At 39.2% G+C, this 16,406-nt stretch overlaps 2 protein-coding genes across 10 annotated transcripts in view; both read right to left on the bottom strand.

Annotated features, from left to right (window-relative positions):
• The window catches only part of LOC148676031 (nectin-1-like), a 29,001-nt gene extending 22,977 nt beyond the window's left edge, over window positions 1-6,024 (bottom strand). For 2 of the 3 annotated variants that reach the window (XM_088600662.1, XM_088600689.1), the window contains exons 1-2: window positions 5,520-6,024; window positions 2,452-2,545 (exon numbers count right to left, since the gene is read on the bottom strand). The gene's annotated coding sequence lies outside the window, so the exon portion shown is untranslated. The remainder of the gene's footprint in view (window positions 1-2,451; window positions 2,546-5,519) is intronic. The other variant, XM_088600669.1, reaches the window with a different exon arrangement.
• A 3,847-nt stretch (window positions 6,025-9,871) lies between these two features.
• Window positions 9,872-16,406, bottom strand: part of LOC148676030 (nectin-3-like) — a 47,951-nt gene continuing 41,416 nt past the window's right edge. For 3 of the 7 annotated variants that reach the window (XM_088600537.1, XM_088600564.1, XM_088600574.1), the window contains 4 exons: window positions 15,561-15,709; window positions 12,097-12,210; window positions 11,865-11,896; window positions 9,872-11,439 (listed from right to left, as the gene is read on the bottom strand). In XM_088600537.1, coding sequence (XP_088456663.1) covers window positions 11,326-11,439; window positions 11,865-11,896; window positions 12,097-12,210; window positions 15,561-15,709 — 409 coding nt within the window. In that variant the 3' untranslated portion in view covers window positions 9,872-11,325. Of the gene's footprint in view, window positions 11,440-11,864; window positions 11,897-12,095; window positions 12,211-13,077; window positions 13,203-13,808; window positions 14,657-15,560; window positions 15,710-16,406 lie in introns of those variants that run through there. The other 4 variants (XM_088600555.1, XM_088600593.1, XM_088600545.1 and 1 more) reach the window with 4 other exon arrangements.

The following is a 16,406-nucleotide window of genomic DNA, read 5'->3' as shown; positions in this document are numbered from 1 at the left end:
GCAGTGTGGATTGCTTCTTGCACCTTTTTAATGGACACATGGGGGACTGTCACAAGGTTGCCTTCGTTTTGTATCTTTTTGTACCATTCCTGTGACAAGTTCCCCCTAACCTTGCGAGGAAATGTGAAACCAGGAACAGTTCTGGTATAAAAACCTTCTCACCCCAACTTGGTCTTTAACCCGCTTGTTTGTCACCAGCCTCATCTATAAATCAGGAGAACAGCACGGTGCTTCTCAATCCGATAATACAATTTTAACTGTAAAGGAGAGTGAACCCTGCTTTACCCTTTTAAAACCTACAGGATAGCACTTGGAAGAAACCAGAGCATCTGGAGGAAATAAACAGAAGCATGCTGATTCGACAGAGACAGAAGCCTGAGACTAGGATTAGACTCAAGTCCTTGGAAATAAGAAGCAGCAGCACTAACTCCCTCACTGCCTTGTTACTGAAACTCTTAATTGAAGGATTTTCTTAAATACTTTTTAATTGTTTATTTCTGCACTCAGATGTCAGAAAGTAACCACCCTTAAGTGTTCTGAAGTATTTCAAGTAAGTAGCTGCATCAGCATGCATAGGCTGCAAAAGAACAAGTAAAGGTTTATTCCATGCTGAAAAGCGAATACAAAACACAGCGATGTATTTCCTTTCTTCTCTATTCAGCATGAAATAAACATTTACTTGATCCTTAAGTGTTCTCCTGCCAACACAAATAGAAGAGGACAAGCTCTGATCAGTCTGTTATCAGCATGTGTAGTACAGTACATTCCTACTCTGTAGCTGTCCTTTCATCATTATTATGAGCCTCTATCAATCTCCTACTAAAAGAAGGCCAAGATAATTCTCATAGTTCCATCTATCTGGGTACTGTATGACTGAATAATATCCTCTTGCTATTAGAAATAACTAAAAAAGGACATTCTGGGTTCCAGTTCAGCAATTTCCTGAATTACAACAACGACTTGTTCTTCTTGTCCAGTCTTGACTCTGATGATAATTTCACCTCCTTTCGATTGTGCTTTAACCCACTCAAGTTCCTGTATTTTTCCATTTGTTTCTGTGTGACGTGTAGTTCCTGTGTACCAATCTTTCATCCATTATTTTGCATCAACATGTTAACACAAGCAGCATATAAGCAATAAAAAGTTACTTTTAAGACACAAAGATATAATTCCCCTAACAATCATAATGAATCTTCAAAAGAACTATAGTCTATTTCTCCTTTTGCCTTATATTATTTGTACTACAGGTCATCTGTCAAAGATCCTAACTGTTGAAAATAATCTTTGATCAATTCTAGCTAAGCATCATTTACAGCAGTTTCCTTGAGAATTGAGCATTGGTTAAAAATCATTTTACTTTCTGTAAGTTCATTTTCAGGCCTGTTTTGACACCATGTTCATTAAGTTACTGGACTTGTAAGTTATATCTCCTCTGGGTTATGAAATTATAAAGCAGACCCTTTGTAAAGCACATTTGTAGAGACATGTGTCACGATCCGGTTCGTGAAGACACAGTAGGAATAAAAACATGCAGGAGAAGGGATGGAGACAGGGGGCGTGTCCAAGGAGTGCAGGTGTTCAGGGGAAGTGAGTCCGGGGCGAACAATCCAAATGGGAACTCCAAACAGGTAATCAGGAACAGAAACAAAAGTCCATGGCCAGGCGATCCATCCGGGGGGGGATAGGGAACATGAACCGGGTCGGAACCGGCGAGGGGAATCGGGAACAGAAAGTTTAAAGCATAACGGAGCCAGACGCAGCAGGACCCCGGGCTCTCATGAAATGCGATTCAATGACGAACCTCGGCTGACGTCTGCGTCTGGCTTTTAAGGTGGAACTAAAGAGGGGCTGGAATAAGGCACAGGTGTGGGAAATGAGGTAGAACGAGGAAGGGCTGGAGCGCCCTTAAGAGGAGGAGTAGCGATCGTGACAACATGCAAGTCATTTATTTTATGTGGAGTTAACAGTCCAAATAATGTTTTCATTTGGTTGGTATCAGAAACACAACTCCTGACTTTTCCTTATTTATTTTGTGGAATAGTACATGGCAAAATTCACAAACATGGATTAAAACATTTCACAATGACACATTAAAATTTATGTCATTGTTCCTGTAGTAGAGTTACTGCATATTTGCAATGTAGCAAAAATGTTGCTATCAAAAACTTGTTTAATTCCATTTAAGCTTCCATTCTTTTTATTAAGGGTTTTTTGGGTATTTGAAGATCGGGAAACACAGCTCATGCATTTAGGAAAACAGGATGTTTTTCCACAATTCCCAGGCACAACCTTTTCAGTTATCCTTAATGTTTTCAAAACATCTGACCGATTAGAAATGGTAAATTATTGTAGTTGGAATGAGTTGCTTTTATAAAGATTCTGTAATATGGTATGTTACCCCCCCAGTACACCAGCACACACAACTTGCTCAGCATTTCCCCAGGTGCTTACCTGACAGAGGTGAAATCTGAAGACACAGAGTAACACAAGCAAGGATCGGAAGGATTTCCATCTTCGCTGAGTCAGACAATGTATGTAGACCTGTCTACCAATGGAGGAAAACAAGTGCAGACTAGTCAGACATACAGTTTTATGCAAAAGTTTGGGCACCCCTGGCCAAATTACGTTTTGTTGATTTTCAAAGAGTAAAGAAGTTAACACAACCTTTGCAGCGAACAAACTTAAACTTGACATATTTCTGCAAATATTAATGCACAGTTACTGTTTATTTGTGAAATTTAAGAGATTGAAAAAATTAAAACATTAAACGTGGCATGTGCAAAACTTTGGGTACCCTCCCAATTGATCTACTAGTGTTATTTTTTTGTAAGGTCTCAGAACTTAATTGACTTGTTAGGCCTTAATCTAAGTCAGGTGATGACAATTCCAGACCTTAATAAATTCTCTGACTCTTCGAAGCTCTCAGGGTATTGTGCTTACACTCAACAACCATGGGCTCCTCTAAGCAGATGACTGAGGATCAGAAAATAAAGATGGTTGACTCCTACAAAGCAGAGGAAGGCTATAAAAAGATATCTAAATGCTTCCTCCTTGCAATTTCCACCATCCAAAATGTCATTAAGAAATGGAAGTTAAGGGGAGCTGTTTAAGTCAAGACAAGATCTGGAAAAACCAAGAAAAATCTCAGATAGAACTGCTTGTAGACCAGTCAGGAATGCAAAGCAAAACCCCCATATCACTGCAAAGGACCTGCAGGAAGATTTAGCTGGCACAGGAGTAGTGGTGCACCGGTCCAACATTATCTGCATGGAAGAGTCATCAGAAGGAAACCTTACCTGAAATCTCATCACAAAAGTCAATGTCTGAAGTATGCAACACAACACTTAGATAAGCCAGAGGCATTTTGGAACCAAGTGCTGTGGTCTGATGAAGTGAAAATTGAACTCTTTGGCTCTAATCACCAAAGGTATGTTTGGAGAAAAAAAAGGAGAAGCATTTGAAGAAAAGAGCACCTTGCCAACTGTTAACCATGAGGGTGGATCTATTATGCTTTGGGGTTGTGTGGCAGCCAGTGGCACTGGAAATATTGTGTGGGTAGAGGGAAGAATGGATTCTACTAAATTTTAAAAATCCTGGAAAAGAAAAGCTGAAAAATAATTAATAATGATAATTGCTTATACATATATAGCACTTTTCTGGACACTCCACTCAAAGTGCTTTACAGGTAATGGGGACTCCCCTCCACCACCATCAATGTACAGCATCCACCTGGATGATGCAACAGCAGCCATAGTGCGCCAGAACGCTCACCACACACCAGCTATCAGTGGGGAGGAGAGCAGAGTAATGAAGCCAATTCATAGAGGGGGATTATTAGGAGGCCATGATTGGTAAGGGCCAATGGTAAATTTGGTAATGGGAACTCCCCTCCACCACCACCAATGTGAAAATGAAATCCACTTTTCCTGTCACTTCCGGATTATACAGTGTGCAAACGGTCCTAAACTATGCACTACACAGGAGTCATGACCGGCTCCCTTGACAGTACTGACTGATAGGGTGCCAAAACTTGCACATGCCACATATACTAGTTTTTTTCAATCTGTTAAATTCAGAAAATAAATAGTAACTGCGCATTACAATTTGCAGAAATATGTCAAGTTTAACTTCTTTTTTTTTGTGTTAACCTCTTTTCAGTTAGAAAATCAACAAAATGTAATTTGGCCAGGGACGCCCAAACATTTGCATAAAACAGTATATATTCAATTCCAAAAACCTTTACATACCAATCGATATAAGTTCAAGTTAAATGTATCTGGAAATTATATTCTATTTCACGCAGATGGAAAGTTAGGGTGTTTGAATAAAAAAAATGGATATGGAATAGGAAACAGAGAGCACAGATAGGGAATGAATATTCAAACTGGGGTGATGTACTTTGTGGAGTACCACATGGATCTGTATTAGGACCACCGCTGTTCCTAATTTATATCTATGCTTTAGATTCTGGTATAGTTACTAAACTAGTCAGGTTTGTGGATAATGCCAATTTAGGATGTTTAACAAACATTGGAGAAAAAGCAAATGAAATTCAGAAAGATTTGGAAAAAAATCACCACTGGGTAAAAACCTGACACAAATTCTGTTTAATGTAGACAAGAGCAGGATATTGCATGCAGGTAGTAAACATATAAATACAAACTGGGAAAAACTGAGACTGAAGACGTGAAAATAATTCTTGCCAAACTACTGCTGCAGCCACTTTAAGTTCTTGTCTATTCCTGGGGTGTTCTGACATCAATGTTATATTCTTTTATTATGTAAAATGCAGTTCCAGAAGTAGCCATGCATACCTCAGCCAAGGTTTTGTTCTAATACAATGAAATTGTTCTAACGCATGAAATTTAGCAAAATTCTTCTTCCAATCAGAATTTATGATATTTAAGAATTAAAAACTGCCACTCCACACCTATATTATAAGCACTGTCCTGAATTCTTGCTCCTATTTTTCTGGAATGTAAACAATTGGGTTACAATGGCAAAAAAGCACCAAAAAAACACAGACATGATAGTCGCCCATCTGTATTTAGACTGAGATCCAGGAAAACACATTGAGTGTTTTATATCTAACACCAGCAATGTGTTCTGTATATTTATGTACAAAGATTAACTTAAATGCTTCACCACATACTCCACAGAAATGCAGCCATGATTAAAAGACTTCACCTGTAAACAAATTTGTTTTATCCCCAGGGGCTAAACTGTATAAAACTGTGTCTCATGCAGAAGTGCAATCAACTTTACCTTCTCATTCCTTACATGTGTAGTCTTCTGATTGTAGTACACAATCAAATCTTTGTTGGAACACATGGAGAAGACACATTTATCATCACAAGGAGATCAAAAATTTACATTTAGGAGATATTTATATACAGTAGTTACATCGATGTTGAGTTCCCTGAGCTAGAACGCAGAAAACAATTCACAATTATATTTAAAACTGCCTTTTAAAAAAAGACAATTTTCTAAAAATTAAACCAAAAATAAACATATCTTACCTGCTACTGAAGCTTTAACAACTGGCAGATGGAATTAATGAATGCAGACACACCAACACGCAGATGCAAAGTCCAGACTTGAAAGGACCGTTAATACGTGCAGATGCTTGCAGGCAATAGGGAAGCAGGAAGCACATGTCAGATAAAGTACTCTGTATTTTTTCTTTTGTGATTGTTTTGTGCAGACAACTGGGCATAGCCTGTTCCATTTTAGGCAGGCTGAATTGAATTATGTTTTCAGTGAATGATCATTCATGACTGTTATGATGTTCTGTGATTTTTTACTTTTATGTAAGCACTAAATCACTTTATTAATCGCTGGTACAAATGAGGAGATTATTTAAACCGGGGTGATGTACTTTGTGGAGTACCACATGGATCTGTATTAGGACCACCGCTGTTCCTAATTTATATCTATGCTTTAGATTCTGGTATAGTTACTTAACTAGTCAGGTTTGTGGATGATGCCAATTTAGGATGTTTAACAAACATTGGAGAAAAAGCAAATGAAGATTTGGAAAAAAATCACCACTGGGTAAAAACCTGACACAAATTTTTCTTTTGTGATTGTTTTGTGCAGACAACTGGGCATAGCTTGTTCCATTTTAGGCAGGCTGAATTGAATTATGTTTTCAGTGAATGATCATTCATGACTGTTATGATGTTCTGTGATTTTTGACTTTTATGTAAGCACTAAATCACTTTATTAATCGCTGGTACAAATGAGGAGATTATTTAAACCGGTCACAATCAAGACAGGAAAACACAGAAGGAAACCAGTATGTCTACTGACATTATGTCCCAATGTCATTGTGGATGTTGGAGTATTGACTCAGCTGTCAGTAATTCGCAATCACTCCTCCTATGGCCAGGAGGTTAGCCCTCAGCCAAGTGGGTTAAGCCAGGTTTTGACTAAAGACTCCATAACTCTTTCAATCCTTTCATTATTGGGAGTTGTTATTCCTAGAGAGGTTGCAGTTGCATACACAATGTATGGGAGCAGTGACCATCCAGGGCCTATTCCCAAGGCAGGACTATACTTTGGAAGGGACACTGGTCCATCGACACACATACACAGGCCTGAGCTCAAGCTGATTCATCTGGACATCCCCTCTTTGGAATGGGAGAAATACAGCTCACCTGCAACATACTGTACTGTAGTGGTAGCAGACTCTTGCTAGTCCCTTGGCTTAGAGAGTACCAGCAAATGGAGAAGGAAGCAGCCAGAACAATAAATTGCAAGATCACAGGGCTTTATTGCCTTTGATCATCAACAGGTGCATCCTGGTCTCTGAGAGATTAGCATTCACTATCACCCCCATGGTAAAAGTAAGCAAAATGTCTACCTCCCCTGTCTGTATATGGTGAGAAGGGCAAAACAGTTGGCATAAATGGCATGGCGCTAGCCTGGTGCTCTAGCCCAGCATGTGTGAATACTTGCTGTTCTGTTCAGACTTCATGTGCAGGAATTCATGCAGAGCAAAACAGAGAGAAACCAGAAGCTGCTAAACTAGTTGGAATTATTTTTCTTTTGGCTGGCCAAGTCACAGCCCCTTTTACATTCTATTGTTCTGGAGGGAAAATGTTTACATGACGTTTCATGCTTGGAAGGAAGTGCATTCTGGGAAATCAACTGGATGGAACTCTTCACTAGCAGGTAATTGCCAAATATTATTTTTGGGAACAAATATGGGACAGACCGTTCAAAAGATTACTGTATTGTTGAATTCTGTTGTTGTCTAAAATTCTTATTGTTTATGCTGCCAGTAATTACGTTGCCAGTACATTGACGTTTTGTCAACCTTCTATTCAACACAAAATAAAATCCATTTACTTACAATATTAACCTTAAATACAGTAAGTGGATTCTTGTAGAAAGTCCTGATTCATGGTAAATCAGATTTGGGGTAGGTCAGCTACTATATTAGACATAATTACAATAATAAAAATAAACTGATAGGACTGTATACAGTACATACCTACTGTATGTGCACCCCACTAAAAACCAGTTACAGAGTATTTAATGTGATAGATTCACATTGTAACTGGTTTTGTTAAAAAATAAATGAAAGTCAACAGTTGAAGACTGTCTCATGCTTCAGAGACTCTACCGTGATGGACATGTTGCTACTCATTCTAGTTTCCCTTCGTTTTTCTCCCGGAGCATGAAAAATGAGCTCTGTTCATGGGGAAGGAGCGTGCTATCTCGTAATCTGACCTGATGCATTGCATGGCAAGAGATAAGCAAGTCTGGACCCTGTCTGTATTATGCTTGAACGCCTATTAGAATAAAAGCATTGCATGAGGTAAGGGTAGATCAGTAAATGTCTCTCTTCCCTCTGGGCCCGAATTTCCAAATCAATATTTCAGCATGGTGATTCGAGACGCTGAGTGCTGGAAGGTGCTGTCTTTCAAAGGAGACATTAAACTAAGGTCCTGACAACCTGTGGTCATTAAGGATCCAATGGCACCATTTCTTTTGACTTTGGGCTTGCACTATCTGGTTTCACTGACACTGATGGTAAATAGAACTAGTACGATATGAATCTTTTGTCCCAAAATTGCATGAATTAATTCTCAAAACATACAGACTGACCCCAGTAATGCAATTATGGAGACATTTTATTGATATTGTGGCTTTAATCTTGGTGTAACAGACAACTACCTGACCCCATGGATGAGGAAGGTGGAAGGTTGAAAGAAACAAGTACACCCCACACGCATCCATATCACTACAATATCAGGAATTAATATCATGATACCACAAAGCTGATACTTTTCTGGCCATATCAGTAATAATATACACTATTCTTACTGGCCAGCAACCATATCACTCTATAACTCACAAGTGGCAACCCACTGAAGCTAAACAGGTGTGAGCCTGGTCAGTACCTGGACGAGAGACCTTCTGGGAAAAATTAAGGCTGCTGCTGGAAGAGGTGTTAGTGGGACCAGCAGGGGGCGCTCACCCTGCTGTCCATGTGGGTCCTAATGCCCCAGTAGAGTGATGGGGACACCCTGAGGTGAGCACAGGGTAAATCCAAAGCCAAGTCAAAACACGAGCAATGTCCGTAGCCTGGGAGAGAACAAGAGCACAGAGGGAAGTCGGGAACAGCGAGACTAAAGAAATGACTTGCCAAGACAAAGTAGAGATGACTGGGAAGTCAGGCTTTAAATATCATGTGTGTAACTATGGCTGTGTCCCAATAACCGAACTTGTGGACTTGCACCCTTCATATGAGCATTCCCGCTCCAATCTGCAAGGGTTTAGGGTGTCCCATTTCTCATTTTGTGTTTGACAAGGGGGCTCACAAGCAGCCACAAAGCGCCCTTCTCTGAAGTCCTCATCAAAGCAGACGCCGCTGAAGAGAATCACCCCCAGTTCTTTGTGGAATGGTAACGTTTCATGCTCTATCCTATCAAAGCAGAGAGAAGTTGCTATTGAGAATAAGTTATTATTATATAAATTATTCAGGTGTTAGTAAAATCGAACTTTTCATAATTTTAAAACTCATAATTTTTTATATAAAAACAAAATGTCATTAGGTTACTTTGGATTCATACTATGTAGTATGTATTCTAGGTACAAAGTTTTTGACACAAAAGTTTCATTTTGTCACCCCGTTTCGACTGATGAATACTCGTTTACCTGCGGTGTATTTTGTACATGGAATATTTAATAGTATACGTATTTAACAGTACAAAAGGTTTGAGGTATTGCTAAGTTTACCTTATTTAGTTTACTTTGAATGAATGCGTTAGGTTCCTTGTACAGTCATTTTTGCACTGGGACAAATAAGATGTATTTAGTACAAAGCTTGGAATAAAGAGAGGTATTGCCAAGTTTTCGTTACGTTTACTTTGCCTGTTTTGAGTCGAGCTTGCGCGACATGAATGAACACAATTGAGTCACTACTTTCGTGTAGGGATAGATGAGATGAAATTCAATTTAATCAAACTTAAGAGTGGAGAATGAAAAATTCTTTTGAAAACATTCCTGCCGACATGCACTTAGCCTCTGGAAAAGAAGCATCAACAACAGACATTTTCACTGTGAGCTGCCTCAAATTTTCAGTGTTCTTCCATCAATGACCTTGATCGTTTAAACCATTTGTTCAATAAAGATATGGCAATGTAAAATGTTGTGTGTGTTGTTTGTTAAATAAGACTATAATTATGACTTAGATGAAGATCAGATCACATTTTAGGAGCTATTAGTGCAGAAATCCATATGATTCCTAAGGGATCACAAACTTTTTCTCACAACTGTACATGACGCAGACACCTGGTGAGTTTCCAATACTGACTTACTGTAAGTAAAAGGTTGTTGCATATAAGAAAGATTAAAAAGCTAGCATTATCAGGTTTAATTTATGAAAACATAAAACACACAGGAATAAATATATTATTCCCCATAAAGCTAAAGCATAACACAAACGTTATAAAACAACTCTTGAAATGATGACTCTCTTCGTGACAACTTAAATAACATCATTTAAACTAATTTGAAAAAAGCTGCAAAGTACATCTGTCCCATTTAATGACAAGCACCTGTATAACACTGTACATTACATCAGTGCAAACAATGTACAGGGTTTCAAAATTGAAGTTGCGTACCTTTTGAGCTAGATTACAGAAAACGACCTAAATCTACATTTCACACAACATTTAAAAGAGAGAAGGCAGGGGGGAAGGATATAAAGATCTCAGCAAAAAAAATTCCAAACAATTCGTATTCTACTCTCAATCACACTGCAATGAGATATTTAGTGACCAAGTAATAGGATCCCTATTGTCATTCGTACCTATTACATCATCTCCTGCAGCTCGATGCCCCTGGACAATTTACTGGGGCAATGGCCTGGCGATTCTTGTCCAGTGGGGAAACCCCCTGTGGGTTCACCAGCATCATTTAAAGAAGCAACCTGGCTCTTCAGTACTGACCAAGCTCTGGCCCAGCAACAACCTACCTTTGCTTAGTTTCTCAGATCAGCTCTGGGGCTCAATGGCTTCAGTACCATTGCAAGTATGCAAAAAGATCGATCTTTTTTTACCTGACCTGAAACATCACTACTGGAAAGGCAAGCATTGAGCTGGCACTTTAAGAAGCCAATAAAGAAAAACAACATGAACATGAACTGGAACAGCCGAATATAAGTGCACATGGAACACGAGACAAAGATGTCAGTCCTCATTCTGGAGAGACCTCCAGTGTCTGCCATTTTAATTTCCAAAACAAATTCTCAAACCTGCTTGATTAAGGCTAAATTATTAGGGAAACTTGAACTCAGCTAGAACAAAACCCAGTATACATGGGGATACCGTCGCAATTTGAAAAGTCTGAAATGGATTACTTTAAAAAAAACAAACAATATTCAGTCATCAATACTTAATGTGAGAAGTAGTGTTAGTGAAATTAATAAATAAGTGTCTTCTTGCATCTATAAACAAAAATGACATCATGCTTTTCTATAACTTTTAATTACTATTATTTAATTTAATTTAATTTAATTATTATTATTAGATATCACCTCCAAATAGACCTCTTCACACAGCAAACATTTTAGCTAACTTTCTCACACTTAAACCCAAACTCCTCCCCATATCTCCTACACCACTACAATAAAAGTAACAACATTAGGCTCCACCACCATTTAATGCACACAAGGTTCAACATTAAATATATTGCTTATCAAGTAAGTTCCCTCTTCATATGACTTTTCACACTGTTATTAAAGTCCTTCTTCCTTGTGACATATCAGCTGTTCTGGACTGTGTCTGAGTGCTAAGCTGACTAAATCCAATATCAGTGGGAGGTGATCTGATCATCCTGTGGATCTCTTGGAACTGCAGAACCTTGGTTTGATAGTGCGGACATTGGCGTTCTGGCATCTCCTTCATTCTCATCTGAGTAATTAGACTGAAAAAGAAATAAACAGAGGATGAGTTTTTCCAAAGTGACACCTATGTACACCTAGTTCAGCACTAGCATCAATCAAATAACATAAAGCGGACAAGTGTTTCACACAGAGTCTCTATGCAGTAAATTGGAGACATTAAGGCACTCATAGGGTGCACATACTGTAGCCTCTGTCACACAGAGCACTGGAAAGTCATAACTGGTTTATGCAACACATGGCTGTATGTACAAGCTATCCTTCCACATGAGTAATTGGGGAGGAACCTTTCTGATTTGTAGTAGCAGCCACTGAGGCCAAGACGTGGGTCACTCAGCTTTTAGCACATAATCAGTAGGAGACTCCTGTTCTAATACTGCTGGCTATACAGTGTAAACGAATACAGACTCAGTTACATGAAGAAGGGTGCAAAAAGAGGAACACTTACCTCTCTTCTACAAGAGAAACAAGTCCAAGACCAGTAATATCAACATGGGAAGAGAAAGAAAATTTTTTAATAGACATTTACAGTCAATACTTGTGTTGTGTACAAGAATCATTGTAATACTGTGTAAACAAGTAAAGTGTACAAGAAATCAGTATTCTTTTATTTCTTACGGTAAGCATCTACAGTTATAGAATATAAAAATATAAAATATAATCAGTATAAAGCAGTTACCTTTCCTCCTTTTGCCGTCTGCGTTTGTACCAAGTAAATATTAATACACCTGCTGCTGCAAGGATTAACACAATTCCTGCTATGAGTACCCCAGGTGATGTTCTTGAAGTCTTTGCTGAAAATGAACAGAGGGATATTTAATATCTGCTAGCAGACTGCTCTACTAGATTTGTCTGTTTTCATGGGGATACATCTATTGTTAACATAAGAAAAAAGAAGAGGGAACCTAAATTACAAAAAACAAAACAGAGAAGGCCTCTTGGCTCATTAACCCCATTGGGAAGTTTATTGAAAGAAGCCATAGCATCAGTTTCAACAGCATGGCTGGGAAGTTTGCTCCACACTCCCATAACCCCTTGGGTAAAGAAGTACCTCCTGTTCTCAGTTTTAAAAACACTTTACAAATGTCAGGAAACATAACAAAGGATAGTTGGGAAACCTCAAGCAGCTTTTGCATTCCTGCTACACGTTTCCTTTTCAAGGATTTTTTTTTTTTAAGTTTCAGCTGTGGTTCCCATTGTTGTCCACAGCAAAGTGACAGGCTTTAGCAGGATGTGTATCAATAAATCTTGCCGAAACAAGTAGGAGGGTTTCTGCTTTGAAGTATACATTGCCCATGCTGTAATCCTCTTTTTTACTCTGTAACGCCTCTGCTTGTTTAAGAAACAGCAGCTGAAAGACACCACCTCTTAAGCCCTTCGCCCTGAGCACAGGAGATTCTCACTGTCTTATCACCTCTCCTTTACTCTTTGTACAGAAATGACTATTATTCGCATTCAGATGCAGTCAAAATGTTCAAGTTCACTGATGATGCTACTCTCATAGGGCCTAAACAACCTGGAACTGAATGTCATCAAAACGAAAGGTGGAACAAAGGAGCTTCAGGTTAGGTGTGGTGGTGAATTTTAAGTTCCTGGGCACCACCATTTCCAGCACTCTAAAATGGGAGGTCAACACATTCATTATAGTCAAGAAAGCTCACCAGAGGCTGTTCTTTCTGAGACACTTAAAGACGTTTGGAGTGTCACAGGAAGGGATGGCCCTCTTTTACAGATGTCACTGACACTGTTTTGATCTTCTTCCTCACTCTGTGGTACGGCAACACTTCTGCCCAGGACAAGAAGCAGCTAGACAGAGCTTCCACCCTGCCTTTAGAATGCCACCTTCCCTCTGTGGCTACCACTCCCTCTCTAGACTGAAACGCAAAGCTCTAAAGATCCTTACTGACCATTCCCACCCTGCACAACCTGATTACTTTCCTCCCCACTGGTAGGCTTAGGTCTGTCAAGACAAGGACTACCAGGTTCTGTAACAGCACCTGCTCGGGTGCTGTGAGATGCATAAACTCTGCACTTTCACTTAGAAATCTTTGCAGGGCTCAATGTTATTCTCTCACTGTTATTTATTTTATTACTGGTGGGTGACTAGAATGGAATGGGAAGATGTGTTGGGTGGATGCTGTCTATTATCGGCTTTATGTCGTTTATTTGTATTTTATGTCCTTTAATTGTATGAGCTTACCAAACCAAATTCCATGCAACTAGCTGTTATGGCTATAAAGTACCGAGCTTGAATGCCTGTAAATGTTCCGTCAATTGTTTCTGCGAACAGGAATGTATATATCTGTCATGATAATACGGCTCTTTGAAATTAAATCTGAAGAGAAGCTGAGCACAGGAAGATGCATTGAAACAAATGCAGAAAGAGCCTACATATTAAGAATTGTTTTATTAAACAAAAACCCAGCAGCTTCCAGGGCAGTTAACAGTGATTCTGAAATTTTTAACTCCCCAGCCCATAAGCTTCTTATTAAATAGCTACACAATTGTTGTGCAATGCTAATTGGCATTAGTGATAGAAATTAGAGGCAACTAAGGTCATCAGATGCATATTTTTCTCAAACTAACATTGCCTCTCTCATGTACTATTAAGCTGATTTGTGGTTATGTCTACTCTAACCATGAATACCATCACTGACCTAAATCCAAGGCAGCCTCATACTTTTTTAAGAGTAGACTGACCTCCTGTCATTTTTAATGTACTGTATGTCTGGCTCCAGTAAGCTGTCATGCCGTTGTTTCTAATCATAACAGCTCAATATGAAATCCAATCATCCATACAGCTTGAATTCAAACTAAGGAAAAATAAATCATTGTTTAATTTTGAAAATTTTTAAAACTAAAAAATAACACTGAGGCCAATTTTGTAATGTGACATAACACGCATATAAGAGCAAAGATTAATTTCACTGCTGTAAGAAAACGTGTGAAGAAAGCACATTTTCAACACCCGGTGCACAGCATCTCTTCTTTTTTTAACCTCTACATGTTCCTCCAAGGCTGTCCACAGGCTGACATGGTTCCCCACTCTAACCTCTTCCTACTTTGGGTCGAATTGAGCTTCCCCACAGAGCTTCCTCCTTCCAACTGAAAGAATCAAGTGGTCCCAGCTTTGATCCACCTGCCTCTGCTTGAAAGGTACAGTACCAGCTAGTGCACAGATCTCTACTAACTCTGCAGGGTCAATCAGATGCTTGGGCACAGAGCAGATGGTAACACTGCCTAGACATCAAGAAATAAAGGGATTTTACTCAATGGTATTGTCCTGAAATTACATGCTGTTTTTAATCAGCTTAAACAGTTCTGTTTCCAAAAAAACATGAAAAGACGGTGACCTCCTGCCTCAGAGTCCTGGACAAAGTGCCTCCTGAATGCAGCCCAGGACTGGTGGTTTCTACCTCACTGAGAGGAGTCTGTTTACATTATGGTGATACAATCTCAATTAACACCAAGCTACAATTAAATACATATTACAATCAAATAAACAGAGTCAATGACTATGAGTACCTAGGACTTGTCATGGACAAAAACTAAGGGGACAATTGTTGTGACAATGTTCCTTATTTTACATAATAGGAAAGAGGAATTTACACTCCTCCCATCTAGAAGATCCCTCTGTGCCCCTAGGTATAACACAAACCTTTCATCAAACTCTCACTAGCAAACAATATAACTGATCTCCTGAAACATCACTGTATGGAATTTTGTTCTTGTTGGTTTGTTTTTGTTATATTGTTGTGATGTACAACAAATGTCCCAGCAACACTGCCTTTACTTCACTACCACATGGGCTAGATGGGCTGAATGGTCTGTCGTTTCTAACTGTTCTTATGTTCTGATGGTAAGTGGTCTGCTGGAATAAGTGCATTATCAATGCTGGCTGGGTTGAGCATTCAGACAAACACAGACTGGAAATGATGGAGCAAGGGTCATGACACAACACCAAGGCCAATGGGAGGTCCAACAGTAAGGGTCTGGTCTAATCATTTGTAGTAATGGGTGGCAACTAATGACTGGCGACAGCATGGTGCTACACTGATCACTGCTGGTGTAAGTGAGAAGTTACTTTCTATGTCCAGTATACGTTTGAGAACAGAAAACAGTATGTAAATTCTGTATTATATACCTATATGTATATACAATGTCCCTGATGCTTTTCCATACTGGTTTGACACTTCACAAATGTATAACCCATTTAAATCAGGGCTCTCATCCAACAACTGCAGTCTGTTCCCACTGATGGTGATTTTGTCACTGGAAAAGGCCTGGGTTGTTCTAAAACAAAACACAGACAACATTACTGTCCTTAGTGTGACCTTGTTAACGGTTCTGGAAATGAGACAGAAAAACACAAATTCTAGGAAACTGTTTTAACCATCGAGTCTGCACAGTGAACATGTGGTTTTCTGAAATGAAGTCTAGGTTTAAAGTATTCAATGTAAAATAAGCCTCACAATGGCTGCCAGCCTGAGCATCAATCCACATTAACACTTCAGTGTTAACCATTATTGTTTATTAACAACTGACAAATGTTCAGATATTTAAAAGTACATAGTGAAAAGATGCAAATATTTCAGTCAGAAAGTGACCATCCTCGGTCTACAATGCTAAAAAGCAGTTCACCAATCTGTGATTCTGCCTTTGGGCTGTGGGAAGAAACCGAAGTACCTGGAGAACAGAGACTGGCTTCCCTATGCCAGAATCAGGACACAAGGACCCACAAGCTGTGAGGTGGCAGCACTGACTTGCATGCCACTGTGCTACCCCAAAGAGACCGATAGTTCTGAAAACCTTTATCCTAATATTAATAGCTATTTTTCTAGAGTATGCATCCTGACTTGAGCAGTCAGTAACTTATCCAGACTTTATTTAAGCACATTAGTAGAGAAGATGACCTACATATGTCACGGGGCTCATTTGGTACTTGAGCCTGCAACAGTGACGTCAGCCCCTGGAACTGATGCCTGCTGGG

Source organism: Lepisosteus platostomus, chromosome 2 (genome assembly GCF_059453375.1).
Source record: "Lepisosteus platostomus isolate fLepPlt1 chromosome 2, fLepPlt1.hap1, whole genome shotgun sequence".
In the NCBI taxonomy this organism is placed as follows: domain Eukaryota; kingdom Metazoa; phylum Chordata; class Actinopteri; order Semionotiformes; family Lepisosteidae; genus Lepisosteus; species Lepisosteus platostomus.
This window is presented reverse-complemented; position numbering and strand designations above follow the sequence as displayed.